The sequence below is a fragment of the Poecilia latipinna genome, unplaced genomic scaffold (genome assembly GCF_001443285.1).
Source record: "Poecilia latipinna isolate Pla-1442-1.1 unplaced genomic scaffold, P_latipinna-1.0 Scaffold1984, whole genome shotgun sequence".
NCBI lineage: Eukaryota > Metazoa > Chordata > Actinopteri > Cyprinodontiformes > Poeciliidae > Poecilia > Poecilia latipinna.
Genome location: NW_015114600.1, coordinates 66,274 through 84,394, shown reverse-complemented (window position 1 = coordinate 84,394; position 18,121 = coordinate 66,274). Strand labels below are relative to the sequence as shown.

General features: G+C 39.5%; 1 protein-coding gene across 2 annotated transcripts in view; it reads right to left on the bottom strand.

The window, feature by feature from the left end:
- Positions 1–18,121, bottom strand: part of LOC106935598 (membrane-bound O-acyltransferase domain-containing protein 2-like) — a 32,740-nt gene that overhangs the window by 6,171 nt on the left and 8,448 nt on the right. The window contains exons 2-11 of one of the 2 annotated variants that reach the window (XM_015016141.1): positions 10,710–10,855; positions 9,407–9,484; positions 6,532–6,627; positions 5,732–5,787; positions 4,639–4,696; positions 3,386–3,572; positions 2,158–2,350; positions 1,519–1,622; positions 1,379–1,443; positions 497–629 (exon numbers count right to left, since the gene is read on the bottom strand). In XM_015016141.1, coding sequence (XP_014871627.1) covers positions 497–629; positions 1,379–1,443; positions 1,519–1,622; positions 2,158–2,350; positions 3,386–3,572; positions 4,639–4,696; positions 5,732–5,787; positions 6,532–6,627; positions 9,407–9,484; positions 10,710–10,855 — 1,116 coding nt within the window. Of the gene's footprint in view, positions 1–496; positions 630–1,378; positions 1,444–1,518; positions 1,623–2,157; positions 2,351–3,385; positions 3,573–4,638; positions 4,697–5,731; positions 5,788–6,531; positions 6,628–9,406; positions 9,485–9,646; positions 9,762–10,709; positions 10,856–18,121 lie in introns of those variants that run through there. The other variant, XM_015016142.1, reaches the window with a different exon arrangement.

Here is an 18,121-nt window from a genome sequence, read left to right as displayed (position 1 = left end):
GTCATCAGGCTACACCTTCCCCAATTGGTTGGTTAGCGTCACCTGTACTTTGCTTCAAGAAAGATGGCGACCTACTACCGGGTTATCAATAAGCTGAAGCTCATTAACTTCATTAGAAAATAGTGTTATTACTCCTGACTTTATTTTTCGTGTGGCCGCTCAGACAGAACGTGTTTCAGCTGGCGGCTCTCATGGACTCAGAGCTTCACCGTCGGGGGTTTTTATAGTTTGGACGAAGCGGCCGCTGAAGTTGGCTTACGACTGAAAATTCGGGACACCTTCGTAGCTACCAGCTGTCCAAAATCGGAATAAAAGTCCTGTCGTGTGAGCCAGGTGTTTGAAGGGCTAAATATAAATGCACACCACACTTTTCAGATTTTTTTTTCTTTTTGGGGAGAACTGCTTCTTTCTCTTCCAGCAACTGGGATGTGGATTTCTGAAAATTTCAAGTAGATTCTGGAAAACCTTTGGTGCTGAAGGAGAAAAGTGAACTCACGGCGCGGGCGGCCATTGTCATCCCGATGCCGGTGACGAAGGTCAGGTAGTAGCCGGGGTAGACACCGTGCCACATGGCCGACAGCAGGAAGGTGGCGGTCGTCGGGTTGACGGGGCAACGCTCGTAGCAAACTCTGAGGAAGACAACACAGTGCATTCAGGGCTCATGGAAAAATCAGGAAATATCAGCAGAAATAGCTAAGCTAGTTAGCAAAGTTACACTTTTACTCAGAGGTTTATGGGGATAAACCCATTTTAATTTAGAGATTTTAACAAAAGGGAAATTATTATGCAAAACTATACGTATAGGCTCAAATAAATAAATACATTTTGAATTGAATATTAGTGGGAGTGCGTTTATATATTTAAGTCTATTTCAGGCGTCAGCAACCCTTTATAATCTAAAGAGCCAACAAAAAAAAACTAAATTAGAAGAATTGTTACATATTTGTAAAAAGATGGTGTATTATTTCATAAAAATATTTATTACAGGATGTTTTTGTGTCATTTGAAAGGAACCATCATCTTATTTCTACTTTTAGGTTTTAAAATAAAGAAAAATAAACCTTCTTATTTATGGACTGATTTTCTTCTATTTTAATATTTGTAGAAAATTATAGGAAACAAATATTACATATAGTTTTATTGTCATTCTGATGTGGAAATTAAAAATACCTGTTATTGTTATATCTTAATTTAAAACTTTATGTTGTTCTTCATTGTTTTTAACTCTGTGCAGAATACAGGAAACTCCACAAAACAATCAAAACCTGTTCAAGAAATTAATTTAAGTTGTGTGTTGCAAAATAATTTCAAATCTCCCATCCAGAAAACGATTAAAATGCATCATAAAAACGCAGAAATAAAAATAATCCTCTGTTACCTTTTGAGCCACTGAGCTGTCTGAATGTTCCAGTTGTCTAGAAAGAGCTTGAAACTTGTGGCAAACTGAAAGGAAACAATAAAACTTCAGGAATCAGATGGAAAGGAAATCCAAAAGGTAAACGAACGACGTCGCCGAACCTCGATATCCAGAATCCTGAGGTTGGAAATCAGGTCCCAGCGCGGCGAGCCATCTGTGTCGTAGCCGTTGAAGCCAAACCCGGCTGCGTTGTTGATGGCATCGGCTGCAGACACACAAACAGGAGATTCCTCATGAAATACAATAGGATGCAGTTCTCACATCAACACTAGATGGCAATGTTGCACTGGGAAATGATTTTACATAAAAATACTGTTTAATTCTGTTGGTCAGGGAGTTTATTGTGATAATTACATTTTTGATTTGATGGCATAATAATGCAAGAACACATTCTCAAAGATCAATAAGCTTTAAATTCTAATGGGCATTTAACACAGGAACTGGGAGACATTTAAAATCTGAAAGTAAATAAGTAAAACAACCAAAACAACAAATAAAATGAATCATAAGTCTCTGTAAACAAATTTGTCCTTCAAAAGAAAGAGCAAAGCACCACACTTAAGTCTTTTATCATCCAGTTTTGGCAGAAACGGAGAAAAGAAAACAACAGATAAATCTGTTTTAAAACAAAACAAGCAACCTTGTTTTAATTTACAATACGATTAATTGATTAATGGATTTACTGCTTATTGCGTCAGGCCTAATTACACAACACAGGTTGTAGCTTCAGGTTTCCTCACCTAGAGTCCACACAAAGTAGTATTTAGGCCTGAGCGCCAGCATGGCCAGGTAAAGGTAGACCACCTGCAGGTAGAACGGCGTGGTGCTGACGAAGTACTCGTCTATGGAGTGGTCGACCGGGAGCAGCCGGTAGAGCGACAGGTAGGTGGTCAAAGAGATGGCGCAGGTGCACAGCTTGGACACCACGGCGCGCTGGGAGGACATGGAAGGAAAAATAAAAACACTTCGTTTATCTGACGATGAATCGCTTTATTATGGATCAGGTGGAGGAATCAGGAGAGACTTCTCATTCACAGACTGGTTACTGTAGATGGGGACTCTGGTTTCATTTCCATTTTGGGTTTTTACTGCTTCTAAAAACAACCCGAGTTGAAGTTTTTTTGGTATTCTTCTGAATGTAACATCACAAATCATCAGGCACTGCCCCTCACCCAGTGACCTCAGGCAAGACCAGCCTGTTACCTAGCAACCCCGCAAAGTTCCACTCGTTACCTAGCAACCAAAGCAGAGCGCTAGCACAGTTGCTCAGCTGGTTTTACCGCCCTAAAAACAGCTCATTCTGAAAAGACCAGACTGAAATCTCATTATCTGAGAATCATTTTATAGGGAAAAAAAAATATGATGAACGTGTTTTGTATAGGCCATAAATCTATGCTAATCAGTTCAATGGAGAACAACAGGCCACTTCTAAAGAACCAAACCAGTTATTAATAAATATACTTCTAAAAATCAAAAAAATGCAAACTTGCATTCATCAAACAGTTGTTCCTGTGGAGATGCTCCATGAAATCAGGATGGAAACTGAAAAGACTGACATTTTAACAGTCAGTGAATGCAGCATATTAAAGGGGAAAGTATTTTCCAGGCACACAGTGCCGTTTCACATTAAAATCAAGCAATTATATTACCTTCAGTTGATGTAAAGACACTACACACATCAAATATGCCTCAATTTAATGCCTTGAAATTGGGCCTCTGTCTCTTTAAGAAGCTCCTGAAAAATATTTTTTCTTCTATTTTCTTGCATTATTGGCCAAAACTGGCAAATCAAAGTAGAAGAAAGGACAGAAATGCTGATAACTGAAGCTCCACTTTATGTTTTATTTAAACCTTTGCTCTAAAAAAAGCCTCAAAGTTTCAGATTTAATGACTGTTTAGCTTGACAGCCTTTTCTGTTTGAGTCATTTGAGCTGATTTAAGGTGAGTGGATCTGGATCCGACCGGTACCTTTGGTGAAGGCTCGGGCTTCTTGGCCTTCCCGTTCTCCTTGCCGTTAGCGTTCTCCTGGTGGCGGCGCTGGTACGACGTCCCCTCCATGAAGGCCATATAGTCGTTGTAGGAGCAGGTAGGTCCCGCCAGGATGCCCATGAAGTTGCAGTTGTAGCTCAGGTACTCCAGCAGGCTGGGCATCCGGCTGAGCAGAACAGGAGACGCTCGTTATCAGGATGTGAAGCGACAGAAAAACACAAATAAGCAAAACTCTGAGCTAATCCCAAATAAAACGTCCTGTTTGCTGCAGGTTTTCTGTGGCGCAGAGTGTTTCTGAACATAAATTTTTAAATTTCACCACAAATTCTTAAAGGGCCGGTATTATGCTAAATCAACTTTTTTCAGCTTTTCATCAAGATTTTCTCTTATCAAAAACAAACATGGAGTGTTGCTTTGACTTTTCCTGCATGTTTGAGAAATCCTTTAATCTCCATGACAACCATTCAGCTATGAAAAACACCTGGTTGGACCTAGCCTCGCCTTCGAGATGCAGCTCCTCCCTAGAACTGCAGTTTCCAAACTTCAACCTCACACAGCAGCTCCTTCAGACTAGCCAGCAGCAATTAGCAAACACCTGGTGGAATTGCACAACTGCCGAGCTCATTATAGGAGCCACTTCTCTGGTAAAAACGTTGTTAAAGGGTTATTAGAGGAGCCATGTTGGGATGACTTCCTGAAGGCAGAGTTTAAGAAAGAGCAGGAAGTTCTTAAAGAGACAGATGCCCAATTTCAGTGTGTTAAATTACAAAGTCAAATTTATATTAGCCATATTTGATGTACACAACATTTTTAAAACAACTGAAGGAAACAAAGTTACTTGATTATTCTATAAAATGTCACTATGCCTGGAAAACACATAATACCGCCTCTTTAATGGAATTTAGATCTCGACTTTGACTAGGCCATGCTTTGAGTTGAGCTGTTTCACTGCAGCTCTGGCTGTGTATTCATGTTAATAAAGGAAGTCCCGCCTCGTAGCGTGAGCGGCGTTGTTGCAGCAATATTTCATCTCCATCAGAGAAGATTTGAGAGGGAAAACAATCCGCAAAGCAGGAAGAACAGATTACAGGCATTCCCGTAAAATGATTCACCGACAGCAGCCGGCGAGAACACCTTGATTAAAACACCACCAGAGCGCAGGCTTACACTCTAAAACAGACAAGATGTTAAATTCAACCGTCGGAGCATTAAAACATACCTTAGTCACATACCTGATAGCTAGGTATTTCTGACTGGGAGTCAGCTGTCCTTCCCTGCGCTTCGACAAACCTGCACACACACACACTAGCATGATGCACGCTGCGAAACACATTCAGGTTTAACAGTCAAGGTGTTCAGGATTCAGAGGGCAGCCGTGATGGCGGAGCAACATAAACATGAGCAAAAGGTCATGACCTCCAGAGATCGCTTTATTGTTGGAGACCGGCAGCTTTTCAGTTCATTGGGCGCAAAAACCAAAACTGTTTAAATAAAACTACGCTTCATTAAGACCAACATTCACCAAACCTGAGGAGGAGTTTCACTGTACACATGACTTAAAGGGAAATTAAAGGAATGAACTGTAAAAAATTGATAAAAGAATGATAAAAAGTAAGGGCTGGGACTTTACTGAGTTGATTTTGATTAATTTAATGACCTAGATTTTAGCTCAATTAACTGAACTTTTCTTTTTTACATAAAAAAACTCCCAACTGGAACCTTTGAATTCGTTTCTGGTACACGCACAAGCTACACATGCTAACAACAGCGATGTTAGCGCTCCTCTCGGCTCACTGGAGGCTCATCTCTGCTTCAGAAACCGATCTGATTAGAAATACTAGTGTTGTGTTCAAGTTGTGCTAAAAGGAGTTAGCCTCTCACTGAAGCGATTCAAGGCTAAAGTAGCATCTCAATGCTAACCATGTAGCAGCTAATGCTAATGTCTAAAATAACCTGAATTGTAGAATAAAAACAATAAATATCTCTGTTGTTGATTTCATGCGTCTGTTTATTCAGTAATTTAGCAGCAAAAAGAGGTTTTTGAATTGAATGAGTTGCTTATTTTCTCAATTAAAATCCGATTGATTAATTACAGACATTTTAATCGACTCCTAGTTTACAGCCTGTTGGAGCTCAATCTGCGGCCTCAGGAAACTGTTGGCCATAAACCCATTACATAACGGCGCCTGCGCTCTCTTTCTGCTCCACTGGTCGAGCCGTCTCAAAAATAACGTTTTATTTTTTAAACTCCTCAGAGAATCAAAGTGGCACTTTCACTTCTGCCTCATCTGGCGCTTTAGGAGCAGGAAGCCGCGCGCGTCTTACCGTCATGGATTTCAAACGCCATGCTGGTGATCTTCTGGGTTATAACCATCATGGGCCTGAAAAGCAAAACAAGCAAACAACATTTATGACATTTATTTCTGTTTGATTCAACATGAAGTACAAATTAAATGGGAAAAATTATGACCATTTTAGACACATTTTTTGTCCGATTTCAGCGACAGACATATTTTGATTTATGCACAACTTTGTGTTCTTCATCACTTAAAATCCCAGTAAAATACATTAAAGCCCGAATATTTCTGCTAGAAATGACTCATTTTCCAGGTGTTAGTCATTTCAGCTAATAAAAGCTTTCCTGTTATCCTCAATTTGTTTTGTTTTGTCGTCCACCTAATGGGCTCAGATACCAATTAGCCCAGTAATAGCAGCAACAGAACCAGCTGCACCAGTATCCTTACAGTGGGAAGTTCCCTCCTGGATAATTAGGGGCTTTTTTAACTTCCTGTTGCTCTTCCTTCCTGCTCCTCTTCCTCATGCCTCTAAGAGTGTTGCACTAGTCATCTCTCTGCTTCTTCTTCTTGCTAGTATCAGCAGAATAAATCCACGCATAATAAACGACCAAACAGAGGCGTTCGGTTCAGAGAAGCATATTTGATTTGACATTTTGAAGCCAAACAGACGGACGGCCCATTTGGGTTTGCGTTACGTTGCTTAGCAACCAGCCTCCTCCAACCTGCAGGCCGTCTAGCGAAGAGGGAACTGACTCGGCGCTTCCAGCGTCATTTAGGATGTTTCATGTAAAGATTTTATTTAAAACGTGCAGTGGTAGAGAAGCTCACCCAGTGAAATCTGCAGAGTACATGCCGTAGTCGAACACGTAGACTCTTGTGATCTGACAGAGGATCAGGTAACCGAGGGTGACGATGAAGCAGTACCTAAAGAAACAGAAACAACAGAGACATGCTTTTTCTTTTGCATCCTTCACAATAAATATTGTAAATACAGTCACATATGTTCGCCTTCAAAGGGTCAGTGTTAAACATTTTCCAGGCACATGGCGGCCATTTTACAGCACAATCAAACAAATATGTTAAAGAAATGTGACTTTGTGATTTAACGCCTTGAAATTGGGCCTCTGTCACTTTAAGACACTCCTGCTCCGCCTCCAGGAAGTCATCCCAACATGGCTCCTCTATTAACCCTTTAACAACATTTTAGTCACTGAGTCGTAGCTCCTAACATGAGATATTCAAATGTTTGCCAATTGCTGCTGGCTAGTTTGAAGGAGCTGAGTGGGGGAGGAGCTGCACCTCGAAGGCGGGGCTACGTCCACTCAGGAGTTTTGCACAACTGAATGGTTGCCATGGAGATTAAGGGATTTCTCAAATTGAAAAATGAACTAGGGCTCTATAAAATCTGCTTTTTTTTTCTAAATGTTGATTCATTTTCCTCAAATTCCACTGTTTCTGTTTTAATTTTTATGAATTACATTTTTTTAAATTAGGAGTTAGCATCACTTAAATTCAATGTTTGCGACTGTTTTTGTAGGAAATTTGTAACAAACTCAGTTATGTTTTAGCACAGAAAAATGCTGAGATCTAAAACAAAGTTTTATTTCAAATTGTAGATAAAAGAGTAAATTTCAGCCCCCCAAAATTTTTTTCTCAAATAATTTTGAGCAAAAAATTTCTGAGTTTGAAAAGTTGAAACTTTTTGACTTTCGAAACTCAGGAATTTCCTTTTTTTCAGAAAATTTCTGAAAAATGTGGTCTTTTTTTGTTGTTTTTTGCTTTCTCTCTGCAGTGGCCCTGACATGCTGTGGAAAGTATTTGATGATTTTGTGTGAATTTCTATGAAAAACTGAGGGACTGAGAAGTGCAGGTGAATTTTATTATTAAATGACTGCACTCAGTTTTACATTCTTTGCATATGACATTTTTTAAAAAACGTTACTAAAGTCTTTTACTCTTATTTTTCTCTGCATGCGGATGACTTTTTTCATCACTTTGCTGCTAATCTCTTCACTGTGGGACCGTAAAGGATATTTGTGTTGACTGGATTTACTGCCTGTGTGCCGGCAGCATTCCTCGCTTTGCTGCAACTTGTTTGCTCAATTAGTCAAATAGAGGAAATTTGCATCAGACCGAACTGTGAAGCAGCAGATCACAGTGAATTAATGTTGTAAATCCTCAACAAATAGAGAATAATTGTTTAAATTACATTAAATTGGCTTTTCCTTTGTTTGTCCCAAACCAGCGCTTCCCATAAAGTCCTGTTGTTTTTTGTTTTTAAGAGTTTCACAGATTTTTGTGCTTCTACTTGGCAGATATAAGTGAAGAGAGATTAGATTAGATTAATAGGTAGATAGACAGACAGACAAAGACAGAAAAAAAATCAGAGTGAAGAGGCAGAAAAACAAAGAAAACAGAAATAAACAAAGAAAAGACAGAAAGAAAGAAGCTCAGTGCGATTAGCTGTGAATATTTCTTCATATCTTTCTTCCATTTCCTGCCTCCGTTTATTTTTCTGCTGTTATGCTAATCGCTCTGCTAGCCGTGCAGGTGTAACCATGTCAGGTCGAGCTCCAAGAGCAAAGGTCGCAGGTCAAACAAAGGATCGCCGTGTCCGCTCAGAAAGCCGCGGGCTTCCGACCTGAACCGGGTCAGAAATTCATTTGTTATGCAAAGACCTGGAAGGTTCAGTAACCTCAGCAAACAGCGACATGTCAGCGAGTTCTGGGACTTTACTGCTGGACAACTTTTAGTTATATCTCTAAAATGCACAGCAACTGTATTTAATCATCTTTTTTTACATTAATTGATGCTGCCACGAAACGTGGAGAAAATGACTAAAACTTCTGATCATACTGTCCATTTTTTTTATTTAATATAAATAACTGAAATTTAACATGAAAATAAATCAAAAATATGATAAGAAATTTTTCACAATAAACGGCAAACAATAAGATAAATTTCCTATCTTTTGGGGATAACCTGAATGTGGTGACCTTAACGAGTCAAGGTCACAAACCTGGACGATGAATCAGCAAAGCTGAACAAATTAAAGCTAAAAGTGATAAACTATAAAGAAGGTTTAATTTACAGAGTAATGTTATGGAATACACTTTAATTCCTGCAAATGAGCTGATAGACTCAGCTTGTTTGGACCAGAACTTCATCATCTGCTCCACCTCCAGCTGGTGTTAAAGTATCATCAACAATATCTTCTAATAACTTATCACTATGCAGTCACATTTTCTGTCAATCTTGAGGCTCCCCTGCATCAGGCTCAGCTAGTTTCTGAGGGAACTTGCAGGCTTTGTCTCCTGCCGTCCAACATCAGTGTCTGACCTCACAAATGGAGCAGCTTCATGTTGAAATCTATAAATTAAGAATCCAGGATAGCAGACCATGGCATTACCATGGACTAAAAGGCGGTGGAAGTATCATGATGTGGGCTGTTTTGACGGGAAACGGGAAAATTACGACTAGAACGTAATAAAAAAAAATTACAAAATCAGAACAAATAATTGAGTTCTGACGCCTGCTTTGCTAAAAGTGATGCTAACTTTGTTTATGAGGTTTATTTATAACTTTGGACTGGGCAAAATGAAGTACAACCCGCACTAGTTTGTGTGTTTAAAAGTTCCTGCAGATTTGCACCATCCTGGAGAAAGAACCATAAATGCTTCACTGAAAAATGTTGCTGTCTTACTTGTGCATGTGCTCCAGGCTGGCAAAGATCATCACCCCGTAGGAGAGGCCGCTCTGCACCAGAAAATGGACCGAATACCTTTAAAGACAAGACAAATGTCACACAAATATTACACAAACATATCAACAATTATTGAGCAATGCAGCAGGGTCCAGGCAGTCAGAGCACAGGAGAGAAATCTGAATTTATTTCAGCTAAACTCCTAAAAATTCATCCCTATGATATTGGAACAGGTTGCACCATCAGAGCGCCGCAGGAGAGCAGAAACACAGAAACACCGAGTCCAGCAGCGCCGTGATCTGACCGACGTCAAGCCCTGCAGCAGAGCAGAGACGCCGCTCTGAGTTAGCCGAGAGTCAATGCAGACAACGAGGAGAGGAGGAAACACGACGGCAAAACAAAAACAGGCGAAAACACGACGGCAAAACAAAAACAGGCGAAAACACGACGGCAAAATATGTGTTTCCAGGCACATAGTCCCATTATATAGCAGAACTGTCATTATGAAAATGATATATATATCAAATATGACTTAAAATAAATTTAACTTTCTGATTTAACAAGTTGAAATTGGGCCTCTGTCTCTTTAAAAGCTCCTGCTCTTTCTGAAGCTCCGCCTCCAGGAAGTCAAATAATAAAACACTTCATTTAATTTCAGTATCAAATTACTAGAAGCAGCAGGAATTTGAAACAATTTGACAAATAATCTTAATTTTTTAAACCTATTTTTAACCAGGAACATTAAAATTGTTGTAACACATATCTTAAATAAAGTCACAGTAGCGCCACCTGGAGGCAAACCAAACTCTGTAAATTAGTTTTCATGAATTTGTGCTCAGCTAGAACACCGAATGTTGAATTAAATTTCTGTCAGCCTCATTCCGGTGCAGTAATGCTGCATTTCTCTGAAACATGGCGGCTGCAGGGAAATTAAAGTCAAATAAAACCATTAAAATGTGCAGAACGTTTTTCACCCAGAAGCAAAAGTTAAACGTTCTTAGCTTTTCTAGTAGGAGGTTTCTCAGCCGCATCGATTTCTTAAAACTACGTGGAAAAATCATTTTTTTGCACCACGAGTCACATGATGAGCTACTGGATGTTACTACTGGCAGAAACGACAAAGAAACAACAGGAAATGGTAGGAGGATCATAGAGCTGCATGTTTTTTAATGACTTATCACATTAACAAACTTTTTCATGTGTGATTTTAATTGCTTTTCTTATTTAAAACATAGCAGATGACCGACAAAGTTTTTGTGCGCATTTCTCATGAAAATGCAGGATAAACATGGCGGCGCCTTACCAGCCGAAGCAGAACAGAGCCAAGTACAGACCCAGGAGGGTGGCCACCACATGTCTGATGAAGGGACTGGTTTTACTGGGATGGAGGTAGAGCCGGAACCACACAGCCATGAGCAGAGCGAACAGCTGACACGCCACGAAGTTCACCTGCACAGGAGCGGCAGACGAAGAAATCCCATGAAAACACTGAACTCCACGATTTCATTTGCATGAAAGGGATTAAAGCGGCAGCCGGTTTCAGCTTCACTCCTAATGAGGCGTTACGTTTATTTACATAAAGCTTCAGCAACAAAGAGCTTTACATCATAAAAACATCATGAAGTCATATTAGGTGAGAGACTAAACCAGGGACACAACATATCAGTATTATAATCAGTTTCCATGTTTTTTTTTCCTGTTAGTTTCTGTGTTATTTACAATCAGTTTACATGTTTTTAATCATAACTTTCTGAATTTTTTTTAGTCGGTTTAAGTGTTTCTACACTTAAACCAACTTTATATGTTGGGAGATGCAGCCCAACATATAAACTGTTTTTAACAGTTTATATGTTTTCAACATCAGTTTCCGTATTTTTGACGCCAATTTTAATGTTTTAATGTTTTTTTAGTCAGTTTCAGTGTGTTTTTATCATCAGATTTAGAGCTTTTAGGGATGCACTGATCAATTTTTTTCATTTCCGATACCGATATCTGTGGTTTAGTATCGGCCAATACCGATCAGATACAAAAACAGCTAGAAAACCAGCAGAAACATAAGTGGAACAAAAACCATCAAACTCGGAATAAATCTATAAAACTTTTCACAGAGCCGTGAGTCTGATTGTGAGGCGATCCGGCAGCCCTGCTGGTGTCACGTCGTGTTTATGTTTACGTCTCTGTGAGTCAGCACAAACTGGCTCAGGGAAGATCTTTAACATCCTGTGACGCTGTTCCTGTTAACCTCACACACACGGCGACACACACCTCCCAATTCAAAGGGAAACAAACACAGCTTCATGCAAACACAGGAGCATCACTGCAGCACATTAATTAGACATTAATTGCTATGAGATGAGATTAATGGGGAGGGAAGGAGATGCAGCCCAACGTCTGTCTGCAGGTCACATGCTGACAAATTAAAGCGGTGAAACATTTTGTTTGTCCAAGACACATAAACGCTGAGGCAAGCATGCAGAGAACATGAAGCGTAACAAGTTTGTTCTCTTTTCCCTGTGAAAATGTTCAGCCGGTGAGCAAACAAAGGAAAGTTCAGAGGAAGAAAAATCCCCTTTTTAACCCTTAAATACATTTGTTTGTGCACTTGGAGTATAAAAGCTCAGTTCTTCTGCCCAGTGCTGCGTTCAAAGATATCGGTCATATCTTTGAATCCATTCAGTTTTTTTAACTGTTAAATTTCCAGCTAATCAACTTCATGAGTCCACAGTGACCACAAAGCAACAAGTCCAAATGTTGAGTGGCCGAGTTTATTAACCCACACAAGGATCAGAACCACTTTGAATTTCCTGGTTAGATTTTATTTTAATCAGCAGAGAAAGTCCTCTTTGTTTACGCAGCGCATTTAGCTACCTCCGCTAGCATCACGAAGGATTTACAGAAAGATAAAAATACTCAGTTATATCTGAGGGAAAGATGCAAAAAAACACTAAAATTAGAAAATCTGTTATTTTAGACATGAATTTATTGCATGCTGATGACATCATTGTTTTGCTAGCAAAACGCATCTTGTGCTAATGTTAGCGCTGTGTGCTAGCTGTTAGCTCGCGGCGGCCTGCGCCTCATTTGCATTTAAAGAGACGGCACCAAGACAAGTTGCTCTGAAACGAACCTTAAAAAGAGGAATTCAGAGCAAAGCATCGCAGTTTCACTATACACAGACCACAAATGACTGATTTAAATGTGAAAAGGAAAGATTTAAAAATAAGATTTGTTCACTTTAAGGTGCATCACATTCATGGCTTCATCTTCCTCAACCATCAACCAAAAGAAAACACAACTTTAATTTTAGTCACTTCTTAGCTCTAAGTAAAAAGAAATCTGGCACATTTGTGTTAAATAAGTTACATAATCCGGCTGAATGTCTAATTTTTGCCCATTTCTCAGAGAATGTATGATAATGTAAAACTAAAGCTGCATGGGAACGTTTCTGCCCACCAGTCAAACATGGACAACGTTCGGCTGAGCGTAGAGTCAATCGGGGCGAAGCGAGCCCATCCCTGAACATCAGAGCGCTGCTTTGTTGGCGAAGGAATGTCATGTAGGAGAGTGAAGAGGGAGGAACAGAGGATCGTTCAGACCAGCAGCAGCTGCCGCAGATTTCTTCACAGTTTTCTGTGTTTGGCAAAAGCTCTAGCAAAATGTCAAACTTTACATCAAGCTGATGTGTCGTCAGCTAAGGCCCTTTTCCTGCAGCTAAATCCAACTAAACTCATCTTTTCTGGCCACAGATCCACCTGCAGAGCAGCCTGATAAAGAAGCTCCATGAAATTTGGATTTTCAACGACGCCTAATGAATTTCTGCAAAAAATAATCCAGAGGACATTTTTAATGTGCATGAAACAAACCAAAGAGGGAGAAACACATCAGAAAATGGGAAAATTTATTTCTAATAAAATGTTCAGACTAATGCTGGCCTTAAAGTAAACACTAATCTTGATTTCTTTCCTCACTTTTTAAAAACACAGAAATTACATAAAATATCTTAATAGTTCAGTAACTTTTTCTTTGAGTTCACCTGAATTCAACTTCAGAATAAACAAAACAAGATGGCAGTTCTTTTACATCAGTCTGAACCATGGAAACACAAGGAATGCTACAGCGGAAAAAATCTAATTTTCAAAACATTTAAATTACAAAAAAATCAATCGATAGAATTGATTTATTGTTCAGAAACAGGCAGCATGATGCAGTTCATATCAGGAATTAAAAATAACGGAGGATTTTAGACGCGACACACTGCACCAAATTGAGCTATGATGCTAATTAGATACATCAGGCAGTTAAGGAGTAAAACAGACAATCTTAGCTTCAATAAAATAATACTAATTATTTTATTAATCAAAAAATACTTTTAAACTGAGTCAAAAAGCATGAACAACCATTGCTTTTTCATCATAAGTTCTTTAAATACAGCATAATTTCATTACTGAGATCTTAACTCATTTTGCAACATTAAATCAGTGTTACGAGTTTCATTTAAACATAACAGTCAGTGTTCATCCTGCAGCTAAACATAAACAATCTCTTTACCGTCATAAACGCTTTTATGGCCTGTTTAATGATAAAACATTTTGGTATAATAATTATTTGCTCATCAATATTAACATATAATTTCTAGTAATCTAAAGTAATCTTTTGATTCAAAGTTACATAATCAAAATACATGAACATATTTTACTTTTTCTACATTTTCATGCCAGCATCACTTGTTTCCGTTCCTTCATTGTCGAGTGTCGCTAAAAAGCTTCAAACCCAAAATAAGAAATAACTTTTAAAAAATACAGTAAAGTTTTAGTTTGCAGGGAAACAAAACATGGAAAAGTTCCAGAGATATGAAAACTTGCAGCAAGCAGATGTTTTTATGGTGCAGGAAGCGATAATCCGCAGCCGGCCGTTTCCTCCTGGCAGCAGCAGCAAAAAGCTCGGTAGCAAGACAAACCGGACACCGACGAGCTGAGGGAGAAATTCAGAAGGAGGGAGGAAGTAGTAAACGCGGTGGAAGACAGAGATAAGCTTCCTCGTCATTGTGTGAAATACTGAGCGCATGTGAGGAGGAGTAAAACAGCAGAGCCGCTTTACTTATTCTGCCATCAGCTCTGCTTAGCGCCGTGCCAAACGGGCTCTTCACATGCAGCATCCATCTGCTCGTTTCTTAATCTAACCCATCAGATTTCATGTCAGAGACGGTGAGGACGTGGAGCAAGAGAGGACGGGCAGCGCAGAGACAAACAGATGGATGATGAGTCACTTTGTTCCTCTGGGCAAATCTGTCTTTGTATGAAACATCAGGACGAGGCCGCGCCGTTAGCCCCGCATGGCTCCATGCTAACATCATGGCGTTCAGCTTCTCAAACATCACAGCAGAGATTTATTTATGAAAGATTCATACAACCTTTAATTGGAGTCCATTTCATTCAGAGAAGCAACAAAGGGAACTTTCATGTTAAGCTTAGATTTGTTTTTAGTTTATTTATATTAATATCAAAGGTTTTGTTACCACTGGTACCACAAAAAAATGGGGCAAAATGGCTCAGAAGCATTTATTTATTTTATTAAAATAGTTAAAAAAGATATTTATTATTTGGTGATTTCTTAAAGCTGTTTTCTAACGCTGTGGTTTTTCTTCACCACTGATTCAACATTCTCAAACTAAAAGTTTTCAAATTTTGTTCTTGCTGCTGTGGTAACAGCTGAATGTCTTTGAAGACTTGTTGCTCTTTTAACATGTTAAATGTAGAAAGAGGGAGCAAGAAATGTCTAAATTTGGATGTTGTTAGAAAGAATGTGAGCTTTTTCGCCTCGATATTTTACAAAAAAAAAACTTGGAAGGAGAAAAAGTCACCCAAGGTCAGCAAACTGCTGAAAAAACTGTGTGAAATGCTGATAATTATGCAAAAATGAACCGGCTCGCCTCCAGCCTAGTGTCCTTTCCATTAACATGTTTGTGAACTCGCCTTGTCAAAGATTAATTAACGAGAAGCTGCAGTCTGGAGGTTCCCATGGGGCAGGAGGAGATAATCATCCTAATAAAAGGGGCCTGTTGACTGGAACCGGGCACCTTTTCAATGGGGAAGTGAGCTGAGTGCTGTGGTAAGGACTATTCAAAACACACACACACATACACACACATGTTTGTGTTGCTATCTTTGTGGGGACTTTCCACTGACTTCCATTCATTTCTACAGCCTAAACCACCTTTACCCTTTTCCTAACCCTAACCATCACATACCTAACCCGAACCAACCAAAATTCAATTCATACCTTAGCCCTAACTCTGACCCCTGACCCAAAAACAGGGTTTCCCCCTGTGTGGACCAGGCTCCGCTCCACAAGGAGCAACTGGTCCCCACAACGTAGTATATGTCAGGAAAATCGTCCCCACAAGGTATTACAAACAAACGTGCACGCACACACACACACACACACACACACACACACACACACACACACACACACACACACCTCTATAGACAGAGTTGGTAAACTCAGTCACCATTCCCTCCCGTCTCTGTGCAGCTCCATGTTTAGCATCGAGCCTCCGTCACTCACGCCGCTGGGTTTCTGTCTGTCTGTTTTTGTGCGTCAACACAAAGCAGGAGATGAATTTAGACCATCATTAGCATAAAATCCTCTTCTCCCCTTAGTGTTATTAAGTCAAAGCCTCCCTCCAGTTCGCCGCCACAGCTTTAGGGATTCATGCAGCTGCTGCCAGGATCAGGGCGAAGCATCAAAACACTCAATTTAAACTCAATCTGTGTCAAAAGTAGCTAAGAAAAGCAAACATGGCAAACTTTCTAAACCATCTGAGTCTGATGAGAACAGAGCAGGAAACAGCATTCGTGTCCAGGTTAGCGGGAGATCATTTTTCATTGAGCAATTTAATATTTTGGCTAACTTTTAGCGCACTTCTCCTAAACTAATTTATCCAGATAATTCCTTAAACACTAATTTATTTGGCTGTTTTGAAAACTTTCAGATTATTTAACATTTTTAGCATTAGCTTACATTAAATACAATGTTGATGTAGCGCTTCAGCATTAGCTTACATTAAATACAATGTTGATGTAGTGCTTTAGCATTAGCTTACATTAAATACAAAGTCTGCATAGCACTTCAGCATTATCTTCTGCTGAATACTAAACTAGCATAGCGCTTTCGTGTTACATTGAACTAATGTTTATGACAGGTGATTCAAGGTTAGCTAACTGTTCAGCTAGCGGTGCCCACTTCCCATAAAGCAGTTTGTGGAAAGGTTTTTTGTCAAAACACAGAAAGATTAGTGTAAATGGAGAATGGAAACATATAAGAAAATTACTGCATAACAAGATCTTCTGAAGTATTTTTGCTGCATGAGACATGTTGCTGCATGAGGAGACGCCGACACAAGGGGAACAAAACGCTTCCTGGGCGAAGCCTGGGCTTGTTTGGACCTTTCTGCTCACATCGGGTTTGGTTGCACCTCAAACCGGGCCCACCGGGCTTTGGTAAAGCCAAAGTTAGCTTTTCTCTCCATTAAAAAACATTAAAACAATATTATTGTGAATTCCTTCTCCTTTTAATGTACAACAATAAACTGAACAAACTACATGTTTTATTGAAACCAATATTATTATGAAATTTGCATTTATTTAACTTTTTGAGCCGATTATTTAATGTTTTGTTGGCCAGTAAATAGTTTTTTGTTTCCTTTTAAAGCTTTTGTTGTGTGACCTCACACTACAATCTGTAAAATTATTTCCATTTAAGAAATAAACTCACCATGAAAATAATTTTAAATGTCCTTCTCATCCACATCGGCTCCAGATGGGCCAAATCTGCACCATTTTCAACTGCAGTCAGGGGCCGCACCAACTCATCCCAAGGACCACAAATGGCCCCCGGGCCACACTTTGAAGCCCCTGCTTTACTTTAGTTGCCAGCTGAGACCAGAGAGAAGCCTGATGAGGAACGACCAGAAGAAGAAAGGCACACATGAAGCCTGCAGTGCAGCAGGCTGATCCAGGCTATTAATAGCTGAACAATCAGACGTTTCCCCACAAGGCAGCCAGCAGCGCCAGGCCGGGCTGGGCCGGGCCCTGCGTGCGCCCGCAGCGCCGCATGTGAAGCATTTCAACTGGTCTCACCAGAGAGGTCACCCTGCTGGAGGAAAATACAGCTGAATGACGTAAAAATGTCTTTATCCTTATAAAATGATGTAAATGTTGCCTTGCAAAAGCACAGAAATAACGATAAAAGTGACAAAGTAAACAGAAACAACGCTCTTAAAAAACATTAGTAATAAGATTCTTTAGGACACCAGTCGCATACAAAACTGATTCACATCACTGCATTTAGTCATGTTTTCAAATTTATAGATATTTATTGTAAAGCTGAAACAATTAATCGATTACTAAGATAATCGTCAACTAATTTAATAATCGATTAATCGTTAACTGGAGTATACAGACACAGAAGAAATCAGGAAAAGAAAAAGAGTCTGCACTTTGTTTAGTGAATAAACTGATGATGATCTTGGAGAGTTAAGTAAAAACTCTCCAATTCACTGAGTGAATGGGGAAGTTTGCTGCGTGTTGCAGCGGAAAATTGAAGCAGGTCAAAATGCATCAACACGATGAATCTAATACGACATAAAAACAATGCCATACTTGACGGAGTTTGGCTACATCGAGGCTCACTGCGGTAAAAAAGACATACGGA